The sequence below is a fragment of the Malus domestica genome, chromosome 10, assembly GCF_042453785.1.
Source record: "Malus domestica chromosome 10, GDT2T_hap1".
Taxonomy (NCBI): domain Eukaryota; kingdom Viridiplantae; phylum Streptophyta; class Magnoliopsida; order Rosales; family Rosaceae; genus Malus; species Malus domestica.
This window is the reverse complement of record NC_091670.1, coordinates 32,916,398-32,928,752: the sequence shown is the minus strand read 5'-3', so window position 1 is coordinate 32,928,752 and position 12,355 is coordinate 32,916,398. Positions and strand designations below refer to the sequence as shown.

Genomic DNA, 12,355 nt, shown 5'->3' with positions numbered 1-12,355 from the left:
TTAATACATCAATAGAAACTGCAGTTCATCATCAGAATAGGAATATATACAGCCATATAATGTATTTGACTAGGATCATCCTACAATTGTCCAAAGAAATATCATCTTACAAAGCTTGGTCTTTGATTTTCTACTAAAAATCATATACAACAAGCCTGGTACTGCCAAGTTAATGATCAAATTACAAGACCATCCTTTCAAAACTAAGCTGGTAAGTAAAACTTCTGATGTTACAGGGAAAGAAACAAGGGGACTCATGTTTCATGAAGAATCCCAATGCCTATAGATCGAAAAGCGTACTCTCTATACTACTTCTTACCAGCAATCAATATCACTTTATGTGTAAAATGGCCTGCAATAAAAACAAGAGTTGGGAAAAATGTTCCGTTACAATAAGTTAATGAAGAAGATATGAAGCTGGAAATATAAGGTGACTGGGAACTTATTTCCTTTCACGTGTACAAAATTATACTCATTTTCAATGCCCTATTTATGGAGGGACTCCTAAAAAATTTAGGCTCACGCGATGCAACTCACTTGCTCATGTATGCAGTAATCAAAATCATCACAAAACTAATCAAGAAAAACAAATTTGATATGGTGTGCTTACAGTTGCATGTGAGGACCCTTAATTCCAGAATATCCAGACCATGGACCCGAAGAAGTAGCGCCAAGGTGGAAACCAGAAGTGGTAGAACGGTACAACATCTCGGCAAATTTGAAGGTGCTACACATTCCAATAGGAAAAGTTTGATCACACATCCCAGCTCCTCTCTTATTTTCATAACCTGGGTAATCCCATATCGAGAATTGTTCTTCATGAACCAAATATAATCCAGCCATATAAGCTAACTCCACTATTTTCCATTCACTAAAAGGAAATGTTGTCTTGTGTGTCACATGAATTTCTCCTACCCTGGTCAGCATTTGTCTTGCATTCTCAAAGAATCCCCTGACCAAATCCTGATGAAACCTGAAAATGCATGAATTTAGTCTAGAATTTGAGTCCTATGTTTACATTGTTGTGCTAGTGTTCTGCTTGCTATCGAAACAAAGTCATTCCAGTCCTTCGTTTAGTAATCATTCTCATATAAACCCTAAAAACCGGCTTTGCCCGTAAACAAACACCGCATGAGCACAAAATATACCATGACCTTAAACAAAAAGCTGCATAAAAGAGTGTGTTTGAACTTACCAAATCTGGAACATGTTGCGTTCACAGGAACGGGAGCCATGCAAGTAACCGGCGTGAGGAAAATTATAGATTATGCGATCAAAGCGTACACTAATCAGGAAAGGGTGCCTGCTCATGCTGTGGACATCTACCTCATGCAATACAATGCATCCCCTGGACTCTAATTCCTTCACATTGCTTATAGCTTTTGAATAATTCACCATTAACGACTCTACATTTAGCATGCAAATGATCAATCAGAACCCCTCAAGTTTAAACAAAATAAATATCAAATCTTTGCGCCCCTCTGCCTATTATTTCACCATTGATGAATTCTACAATTAGCATGCAAAGGATTTCAATCAGGATTCTGAAACCCTCTATAGTTTAAACAAAAAGATAAAATCTTTGGTCCCCGCAATCAATTATTTCATTTGGGTCATCACCAAAATGTAAATTTTAGCACCAAATACAAAGTTAATTTGCAACATCAATACTAAATTGATTTTTTCATTTAAATTAAATTTCAACTGGGGTTTCTTCAAGAATAAAAGAATTGGGATGAAATTAGGACAAAGATTTAAAGTATTTGGATGTTGACACAAGTCAATGATGGTGACTGTGATGGAATTACCTCTGGAGTCGAGAGAAGTGGCAACCATGTTGACAGCGAAGCCAAAAGCTCTGGCCAAGCAAACGGCAAAAGAGAAGTCTCCTTCTCCCACTAACAGTATCTTCTGGTAGTTGCTGTAATTCTTAATCCTTTTCTCAAAGCTAAACACTTCCATTTGACTGATTCAGTGATTCTGTTCTTCTTCTTCTACTATCTCAGCATTGTTTTGCCTTGCTACTATTATTTTCCTCTTGGGAAAACTAAAAGAACTTTCGAATCTTAGATGAACGGGCACGATTAATTCATTTTCAAATTCTCACAAAGAGGATTAAGAGTGGATTCTCATCATTTTACATTATGTTTGAATGAAGAAATTTAAAATTGCCAAGGAATTTTAAAATGACGGAAATTTAAATGATGAAATTTTATTTTATAGAATTTGTGAATTTTCTTGTTTGGGTAACCTAAAAGAACAATGAAATTGAATATGAAATTTATTGTTTTTAAACTCTCAATCATAGAAATTGGAAAATGACGCATATTTACATGAAATTTAAACTTGGGAATTGGAGATCCTAAATTCCAAGTTTTTTTCCATGCGGAAATTCTAAATTTCTATGTTTAAATCCAAACAAGGGAATTGGTGCATGTTAATTTATAACTTCTGTCTTTAATCCAAATTCCAAGTTTATTTCTCTCATCCAAATATAGTGTTAAGTCCTTAAATAAAGGGAAGATATCCCCACCGTATCTCTTTCACCAAACTCCACCAATTAATTAATTTTGATTCTTGAAATTTGATCCAACGGTACAAACAGGGAATATCTTAAAAAGTTATAATAATTATAGTCGTCGGATCAAATTTTAAAAGTCTGGATTAATTGATTGGTAATTTGGTAAGATTTGGTGAAAGGCCATCTCTTCCCTTAAATAAATTCTCAAAGTAACTGTGGAAGTCCAAAATAGGACGTTGCTGTGTTGCTTACGTGCGTTAGAGAAGCTTTGGGTCTCTAGCTTCCTGGGAGGCTAAATAGCAAAAATGGTCTCTGAGATTTACATAACTCATCATTTTGGTACCTAACATTTCAAATCAATAAAAGTGGTCCTTGAGATTGTCCACCATCCATCATTTTAGTCTTTCCGTTAAAAACTCTGTTAAGTGTCCTGGAGCTCTTAGCCAGAAGTTTAGGCAAATTTCAAAGTTTCGTAACTCAATCGTTTCTTAACCAAATTCGACCCATAATATATCAAAATGAAGATAGGAAATTGTAGAATAAGATTATACCTATTTGGAAGCCCAATGGTTGCCGGAGATGGCCAAAAAATTGTCTCAAAGTTGATTGGTCCGAGGAAAAACTGGAAAACTCGTCGGAAACTGAGTAAACTTTAAACGTTTATAACTTCTTCAATATCAAGTGATTCAAAAATGAAAATCATATTTCTCAATGAGACGAAGAGAATGGTACCCTTTTCAACGGCTAACTGGTCGTGGTTTGGCCGGAAAACAACTCAAAAGTGGCTATCTTAGATACCAAGACAACCACTTTCGAGCCATTTTCCGGCCAAACCACGCCAATTAGCTGTCAAAATGAGTACCATTCTCTTCGTCTTGTCGAGAAGTATGATTTTAGTTTTTGAATCACTTGATTTCGTTGAGTATTGAAGAAGTTATGAACGTTTAAATTTTACCCAATTTCCGGCGAGTTTTCCAGTTTTCTCTCGGATCAGTCAACTTTGAGGCTATTTTCTGGCCATCTCCAGAAAACATTGGGTTTACAAATAGGTATAATCTTATTATACACTTTCCTATCTTCGTTTTGATATATTATGGGTTGAATTTGGTTAAAAAACGATTAAGTTACGAAGCTTTGAAAATTGCCCAAACTTCCAGCCAAGAGCTCCAGGACACTTAACGGAGTTTTTAACGGAATGACCAAAATGATGAATGGTGGACAATCTCATGGACCACTTTTATTGATTTGAAATATTAGGGACTAAAGTGATGAGTTATGCAAATCTCATGGACCATTTTGGCTATTTAGCCTCTTGGGGAAGCTTTCCTGTTTCAAATAATGGAGGAAAACATAAAAATCAATTACAATTAAAAACGTGATGAAATATAAAATAATTTTTATTGGAACTAAAATTGATGATACGTTATCACAAAGGTTTTTATCACAAATGATATATGAAATTAAACATCACCATCAAGACGGTCTTTGAAATTGAAAATCAATCAATGTAATCTCTAAAAATAGGTGTCACAAATCAATGTGGTATTTCCATCACAATTCCATAAAAATTTCTATTAAGTGCTGATGTGACACATAATTGGGTCTCATAAGTCTTTTTTCCTCACAAATGGTTATTGAAATTAACCCATGACATCAAAATGGTTCATGAAATTGACATGCGACATCAAAATGGTCACTGAAATTGAAAATTGATCAATGTAGTCCCGCAAGTAAGTGCTCCAAATCAATGTAGTCATTCTGTCACAATTCTGTAAAAAAAATTGTTATGTGTTGATGTGACACAAATGGATCACACAAGTCTAATTAAATTTAAAAAATTACAAATAGGTTTAATAATTTAATAGTTAATAGAAGTTGTGAAACCAAAAATCCAGTCCTGCAATCACCTCCAACCTCAGTCCACATTTCTTTACCTCTGTTTATTCTGTAAAAAAAAAATCTCAATACACTCATTTTTACACACTTCGACACCCTTCACCGAATTGAATCTGGATCGATATCACCTTTGGTGATGGCTTGGCTGATTGGCAACGACTTCTGGGACATCACCATTAACATTTAGGCGATCAACATACTCATAACCTTAATCTTGGAAAGTTTGTTCCGCACTTCCCTGGTGGTCTGGTGACTTAAGGAACGACGAGATCTGCCTTGAGATAATGAGGTTATAATCGAGATGCGTCTATTGTTGGTTGAAAACTATTTCCAAACCCTCTTAGGCCTTGGTTAAGCCTTGTACCTTTGAGAATTTATGGAAAAGATCTCTCTTCAGAGCAAGTCCTACTATAAAAAGGTCGTACCCAGTGCACAAGGCTCCCGCTTTACGCAGGGTCTGGGAGAGGTGAATGTCGGCTAGCCTTACCCCCATTTATGGAGAGGCTGCTCCCAAGTCTCGAACCCGAGACCTACCGCTCATGGGCGAAGGCACTTGCCATCGCACCAAGTGCGACCTCTAGAGCAAGTCCTACTATAAGAAAAAAAAATCTCTTGTGCAAAAAGGTATTTAGACAACTTTTTAAATTAATTATTAAACCCACATCAACACATAACAAATTTTTTTTATAGAATTGTGGCAGAAGCATCATATTGATTTGCGACACCTATTTTTAAGGACTACATTCATCAATTTTCAATTTTATGGATAATCTTGATGGTGTGGATCAATTTCAAAGACCATCTTGATGGTGTGAGTCAATTTCAAGAATCATTTATGATAAAAACTCATAAATCATGTGGAGACCCATTTATATGTCACATCAGTACTTAACGGAATTGTGACGAAATAATTATATTGATTTACGACACCTATTTTCAAAGACTACATTGATTGATTTTCAATTTCAGGAACCATTTTGATAATGAGGGTAAATTTCAAGGACTATTTATGATAAAAACCCGTTAACACAATATGTTGGTAGTTGGTACTTCACTGTTCCGCCAATTTTTAGCAAAGAATGAGAATTCATTTGGGTTCTATATGCATCGATATATAAAATGTGCAATTTTATCAAAGAAGCTACCACGATATATTATGAATATACTCAATGAGTTGAGCTCTTGCATAATAGTATAGATTCAAATTTCATTTGCGGCTAATCTAACAAAACTTCTTGTTAAACAAAAAAAATGAAAAAAAATAAAAAAAAACTAGGTCTAAAGGATGTCTAGAACCAGATATGGCATTCAAGCGATACTCACAAGCTCGACGAGGAACTGGTTGATATATATTCCTGAGCTTTACGGATTTGGGTTTTAATGTCCAGATTTATGCTCATGATGTTTCATCTATACATTTATAGTCACTTAAGTCCCTGTTTTAAGAAAAAAACTGTTTCCAAAACAACTGCTACGAAACCAACTAGATTGGATTGGATTTATTTGGATTCTCACAAGCATATCCGTCATCCAATCCACTCGTCGGGATCTGGTGTTTAGGGATTCAATCCAATCTGCCAACCAAACAGTGATAATATGGATTAAAGTAATCTTGGAAACCTTAGAGAGATCTCCAAATTTTGTATCCCTTCTTTGATGTTTTCATCTCTAAGCTCTCCAGTTAAGTGCAAGCCATATCGACTATGTCATCAGACCACGTACTAATACTCAAAGCTCCGGGCCGGAAACTGGAAGCAGCTGGAGGGTACAAGCACTTGGGAAATCTGGAGGTGCTCGCCTCTCCAACGTGAAAATATACATCACATTTCCCTGCACCTCTCTTGTTTAAGTAATCTGGATAGTCCCTTATTGAGAACTCTTTTTCTTCTTTAACCAAAAATAAGCCAGCCTCTTCTGCTAAATTCTCTATTTCCCACTCAGTGAAAGGATATGATGTCTTGTGCGTCACATGAATTTCTCCACTTCTGGTCAGCATCTCCCTTGAACTCTTGAAGTACCCCTTCACCAAACTCTGGTGCGACCTGAAAAATGCATGATTCAATCTAATAATTAGACCTAGACGACTGTCCTAGAGTCCATGCTATTTGGGTCAGGCTGACTCTGGACAATTTCTCACGGTCAGCCTAACTCAAATCAGTTCAGTTCACAAATGTGGTCGTATGGAAAACACCATGTGGTATAACTTATGTGTCTTCGTTTAACGCACGCGTTAGTTATATTATACTATAAAAAAAATATGTGTTGTTCACTCATATCACAACACATACATGTCATATTGTTGTGTATGATTTCAATAAAAGTAACATTTTGGCCCTATTTTCAGAACTTACAAAATGTGGTGCTGCTTTTTCTCCGACGAACAACGAAAATTCGAGCATCCAGCGTGAGGAAAATTAAATATGATCCCATCAAACTCCATCCTAGTAAGTTGAGGGTGGTGGAGCATGGTGTGTACATCTACCCCATGGAAGATTTTGCATCCCATGTTCTCCAATTCCATCAAGTTTTTCATAGCTTTTGAATACTTCACCTTCAACTCCTCTACAAACAACATACAAATTAAATAACTTCAATCTCTAAATTGAAAAGACATAATAACGTGTTTGGTTGATGTAAATTAATACCTCCTTAGTCGAGAGAAGTTGCAACCATGTTACTAGCTGACCCGAAACTTTTGGCCAAACAAAGCGCAAAAGAGAAGTCTCCTTCTCCCACTAACAGTATCTTGTGAAAGCTGCTGTAATGCTTAATCTTCATTTTTACACCCCAGCCAAACACTGCCTCCGTTTTGTTCCCCTTCGCTCGAGATTTCTCACATATCTCACATTTCTTTAACTTTTTTTTCATCTTCAATTTCCCCATTTTCTGAGCTGATTGAATTTTTCCCTTTTTACTCTTGAAAGTTGGAAAATTTATAGGCAAAAATGTTTAAACGCATTCATAGGGACTGATTAATTGAGAAGAAATGTGTCACATTAATTAGAACGAGTGTTGGAAATTGAAAGGTCCCAAATTTTAATTTTTTTTGTCAGTCTGTATAGCTTCTATTCTATCTAGTATTATCAAATAAATTTGGCATTGTTGATAAGATATGAAACTAAGTAAAATTAGAAAATAGTTATTAACACTCAAAGCATGTACAAATACAGGAATAAAATACATTTGAGGGGGTGTACACATCGCCCTTTATTAAAGAATAATGATTATTTTGGAACTTGCAATCTGGTAATTTCTGTCGTATCAACTTACAATGCTTAGTCCCATTCCAAAGTTCTTTTTGTGTGGCACATGCAATATTAGAGCATTTCCAATGGAAAGATACAAAATTAAAATGTAAAAATTTCATTTCATTTACATTTTGAGAAGATGTAAATATAGTATTTGAATTAAAGGAGTTTTAATAAAATACTTCCGGTACGGTTCATTTTTAATGAAAAATCACATTTTTACCTTTAACTGACATTATTCACTATACCTTTAAAAATGGTTTTTCATTAAAAGAGAATTTTTTTTTGAATTTTTCGTTAGTTTTTCTTTAAATTAATGGTGAAAAAGATGTACGTAAATTTAACATTGAAAATAAAAAACATTCAACTTCCATCTTTTTTTACATCTTTCGGTCGAGTTTACTATTTTACATTTCCTTAAGATTTTCTGTAAATAATCAAACAGAAAATAGAGTCATTTCCAACATGATAATCAAGGTTTACCTTTACGTATGTATAAAAATTTGAATAAGTAATAATTTCGGAGGCCCAAACAAACTTAATCCATGACTTCCCGTCCCGAAATTTATTATATTTTATTTTTAATAGGGGTTATATTATCAAAATATCATTTAGGTGCCAAGTAGACCTTCCACGTGGATCTCAATTTTCCTTTCACTTTTCCACTTTTACTTTACTACTTTTAAATAGTATTTATTTTTACAAACCCATAACAGTAAACGGAACTTAATCCGAAGTTATAACGAATAAATTATATTCGAAATAGTATAAATTTATTTGAGATAAATTCTAACTTTTCTTATGCAGTGTGCATCACCTCCTTATTGTGATGAGAGACTGATTTTGTGGCAAATGATTATTAAAATATTGTTTTGTTTGGTTTTTGAACACCCTACCTACTTACCCACTCCATCAGACACCGTCGTTACTTTTTATTAAATCTCTCTCACTTTTTCTCTCATGCGACCATGTCCCATTCCCCAATTTTATTTTATTTTTTCCCCATGTCAGGCTGTCAGCCGGTTCTCTCCCTCTACCTCATCCTCTCTATCGAGAGATTTTTTAATGCTAACGATATACGGGATGGTACATCACATATCATTAAATAAATAATGAGATATGTGTGCTAAAAAGTTAATAACTTACAAAATAAAATTTCTCACCAGTCTTATTAAAACATTTAATGTATCACCTGTGCTCCCGTCATAATTAAAAATTTCTCCCCTCTCTCAAGCCTATTTTTCTTATTATTTTATTATTTATTTTCTCTCATTTCAACCGGTCCCATCTCTCTCACAATTTTCCTTCACATCTTTTCTCTCTCTCTCTCTCTCTCTGACACACACACCCCACTTTCCCGTTCACTTTCCACTCCCTCGCGTCACTCCCTCTCTTTCCACTCATCTCTCTCGCTTCTCTCCTTCATTTTTCTGAAGTTCCTGTCTCTCTCTAACTCTCTCTAACTCTCACTCTCTACAGAGCTCCGAGAGCTCTCGTCCCCTTTCCTCTTCGAATTTAAACAAACCAAACTCCAAAACCATGAAACCTTAATTTCTGGCGCTAGAGGATCCTAGCTATACCGTTGCATGCGTCATTGGATCATCACGGTGTAAACCATCATTGAAGCCGAGAGCTTCAAGCTCTGAAACTCGAACCCAGGTGAGGTTCTCTATGAAAATCTTGTTTCATTATGTTTTAATGTTGCTTGGGACAAGATTTGTGGTGTTTTCCAGTTCGAAACCAGAGGTTCAACCCCCCTGCAATTTCTCTGAAACCTTGCCCAGTTTTTTGTCACCTCCTCCGAGCAAACTCCGGCAAGTTTGTGGGTTCTGGAGCTCGTGCTCAGTTTGAATCCATTCCAGGTACTTAAATACATCGTTGCATGTGAAAATTATTTGGAAATTACTAAGGTTTGACATGCATGAGTACTGTTTTTCCCCATTTTTAGAATCCGGCGAAGAAACCTGGCCCTTGTAGGCGATTTTCCGGCCAAATGCAACCACGGACGAGAACCCCAATGGTATATTTCGTTAATCAAGTTAGGTGTTAGAAATTGTACAATGTTAGATTATGCTTGTTTGGTGGGAAATTTTAGAAAATAATGATGTTGCTGTACTGTTTCTACAACAAGGACAAAACTGTAAAAATTGTTGAAGCTTTAGGGCTCTTTGGTAATTCTAGGAAGTTGGTGGCATTTTTGCAATTACCTCTAATTTTTGGGGCAATTTTTGTAAAATGTGCAATTTGGACAGATTATAGTTAATCTGTCCATTTTGTATATTAATTATGTTTAAGTATTGTGTTAAGTCAATGTGACTTGGTATAGGTACAAACTTATTTTGTTTGCCGAATGACAAGGCTTATCGAGAGCAAGCAAGCTATGGTTATGTGAGTGGGTCTTTCCGTTTTTACATATATATATATATATATATATATGTATGTATGTATATGTGATTTTTTTACCAACAACTGTTTTTATATACTATGATGTGACATGCCATGTTTAGCTTTACAAGTAGACTTTCCGTACACTTTATGTTTTTAATATTATTTGTGAGCATAAACTTATGTCATGATATCCTTGCATTTTACTGCTCATTATTACATGTTTACACGGTATCTCTTAGTTATTTGTATTGTCTTGGGCCAAGGACCAGCGTCACTTACATTCGTTTTGGATCCAGAGTTGAAGTGTCAGTGTGTCTTTTTGTATGATGTGTTGGACTTGTATGTGATGCGATTAGCGCAGCTCACGTGATGTAGTATTAGAATGTAAAACCTACACCCAGCCTATTCCATTGTTTGAATACCTCTGCAATGGACTTGTGTGTCTACATAAATTAATGAGCATTGATTTCTTATGCTATCGATTTGAGATTTAATGTTGAGGAAACTTATTGATGTACCCTACATCATTTAACTCACTTTTGTTGCACGGTACTGTGTTATTATTATAATATTTTTGGGAAACCATATACTTGTTTTACACCAAGGGGTTACACTTTTCGAAAAAGTTTTACAAAACTTTATTTTCAGGCCCACTCATTCTTATTTTTCACCCCTCCAGGATTTTAGTGGCAAAGGTTTCATGATGATGAGGATTGCCGGTAAAAGCTATCATGTAGGAGACTTCTCCTTTCGGTATAAATGTCATTACTCTTATTTTACTGCAATTTATCTATACTCTGACATCACTTGTGTGATATTGGTTCAATTATGCACGCATGCGCATTCTAAATTAGTCACTTTTAGGTTTTAATTTATTCATTTTTTCTATATCACTATACTTTATGATTTCGTCTTATTCTAGGTGTCGGTCAACACATCACGATTCAATTGGTTTGGATAGTTAAAATTTTCCATACTTCAAAAACGACAAAAAATAAGAAGAAATTTTTCAGTGTGCCGATAACACACTCTCTGGTACATTGAAAAATCTCTCAAAAACAAGGGTTTTATGCAGAGTGGTCTTAGAGCTTCACGAGAGATTCCATCAAACAAATATATATGCAGGTATCTCCCAAACAGTACCGGTCCCAACATCAAAGGGGAAGCTTCAAAACTTAGTAGAGGCGGTACGGTACAACTGCTTGGCAAACCTGAAGATGTTAAATATTCCAACAGGAAAAGTTTGATCATATATCCCAGATCCTCTCTTATTTTCATTATCCGGACAATCCCATCTCTAGAAGCTTGCTTCATTGCCCAAATATAATCCAGCAGCTTCTGCTAACCTCACCTTTTTCCTCTCACTGAAAGGATACGATGTCTTGTGTCACATGAATTTCTCCCCTTGCAGATCAGCATTTCGCGAGTTAACCAACTTCTGATGAACCTGAAAAATGCAGGATTTTAGTTTAAAGATGCATCCCTTTAAAAATTAAGCCTCACTTGAATGAATATTATTGTACGAGCCCATCACGTATTTGATCCCTTTCTCGTAATATGTGCCTGTATAGTACTTAGTTAGGACGCATATTGCAAGATTAATTATATGTGATGGGCATTGGGTTCGTACCAACATTTCAACTATATAATTTTCGAACTTAACTCACATAATTTGGAAACCGCTGCGTTCAGCAGAAGAGGACCATGGATGTAACCGGCGTGAGGAAATTATAGACAATGCAATCAAACCGTTGGTTGATTAGGAAAGGGTGTTGGCTCACGGTGTTGACTTTCACACCAAGCAATGTTGAGCATCACCTGGCCTTCAATTCATTCAGGTTACTCGTTGCTTTCGAATAATCCATCATCAAATTAACTGTAACTAGCATAGTGAATAGCTTAATCGCATATTAATTGGTAAAGAATTAACCCTCTCTAAACTAAACTAACCTAAGCTGCATACTGACGATAATTACCTTCGGAGTCCAGAGAAGTTGCAACCATGCTGGTAGCGGAACAAAATGTTCTGGCTAAGCAAACTGGAAAGGAGAAGTCTCCTTCTCCGACTAAGACCTAGTTTGGGAGTGAGGTGCTTAAAAAAAAGCACCCATGAAAAAAAACTGTGAGGGTTTTAGGTGTTTGGTAAACTGAAAAAAAAATGGCTTATTTTGGAAGCTGCTGTGAGAATAAGCTGAAATCAAAGGAAAAAGCTGAAGCTGCTATTTGCAGCTTTGAAAAACTGGCTTATTTTGGGAGCTGCTGTAATGCTTGATCCTTCTCTCCAAGCTAAACAATTCATTTT

At 35.6% G+C, this 12,355-nt stretch overlaps 2 protein-coding genes and 1 long non-coding RNA gene across 4 annotated transcripts; 1 reads left to right on the top strand and 2 right to left on the bottom strand.

Annotated features, from left to right (window-relative positions):
- Positions 1-2,091, bottom strand: LOC103422272 (uncharacterized protein At4g26485-like). The gene is made up of 4 exons (XM_008360307.4): positions 1,809-2,091; positions 1,196-1,406; positions 611-973; positions 1-352 (listed from the first exon to the last, which is right to left on the bottom strand). Exons 1-4 carry the CDS (start codon positions 1,960-1,962, stop codon positions 337-339), a joined length of 744 nt encoding a protein of 247 aa, XP_008358529.1. The 5' UTR covers positions 1,963-2,091; the 3' UTR covers positions 1-336.
- Positions 2,092-6,098: 4,007 nt separating this feature from the next.
- On the bottom strand, positions 6,099-7,300 carry LOC103445910 (uncharacterized protein At4g26485-like). Its single transcript, XM_029109266.1, has 3 exons — positions 7,072-7,300; positions 6,769-6,979; positions 6,099-6,459 (listed from the first exon to the last, which is right to left on the bottom strand). Exons 1-3 carry the CDS (start codon positions 7,298-7,300, stop codon positions 6,099-6,101), a joined length of 801 nt encoding a protein of 266 aa, XP_028965099.1.
- Positions 7,301-9,051: 1,751 nt separating this feature from the next.
- Positions 9,052-10,906, top strand: LOC108174363 (uncharacterized). Of its 2 annotated transcripts, XR_003776902.2 has the most exons (4): positions 9,052-9,527; positions 9,614-9,685; positions 9,992-10,053; positions 10,733-10,906. It is a non-coding gene; the product is annotated as an uncharacterized lncRNA (long non-coding RNA). The 2 variants fall into 2 exon arrangements; XR_011572148.1 differs by lacking the exon at positions 9,992-10,053.
- Positions 10,907-12,355: the final 1,449 nt, after the last annotated feature.

Excerpts from the sequence above, each read along its gene's own strand:
- LOC103422272 (XM_008360307.4), bottom strand. The coding sequence starts at position 1,962 with ATGGAAGTGTTTAGCTTTGAGAAAAGGATTAAGAATTACAGCAACTAC. Across the intron at positions 1,407-1,808 it reads CACTTCTCTCGACTCCAGAG|AGTCGTTAATGGTGAATTAT; the intron begins GTAATTCCATCA and ends TGCTAAATGTAG. Across the intron at positions 974-1,195 it reads CGCAACATGTTCCAGATTTG|GTTTCATCAGGATTTGGTCA; the intron begins GTAAGTTCAAAC and ends ATGCATTTTCAG.
- LOC103445910 (XM_029109266.1), bottom strand. The coding sequence starts at position 7,300 with ATGGGGAAATTGAAGATGAAAAAAAAGTTAAAGAAATGTGAGATATGT. Across the intron at positions 6,980-7,071 it reads CATGGTTGCAACTTCTCTCG|AGGAGTTGAAGGTGAAGTAT; the intron begins ACTAAGGAGGTA and ends TGTTGTTTGTAG. Across the intron at positions 6,460-6,768 it reads AAAAAGCAGCACCACATTTT|GTCGCACCAGAGTTTGGTGA; the intron begins GTAAGTTCTGAA and ends TGCATTTTTCAG.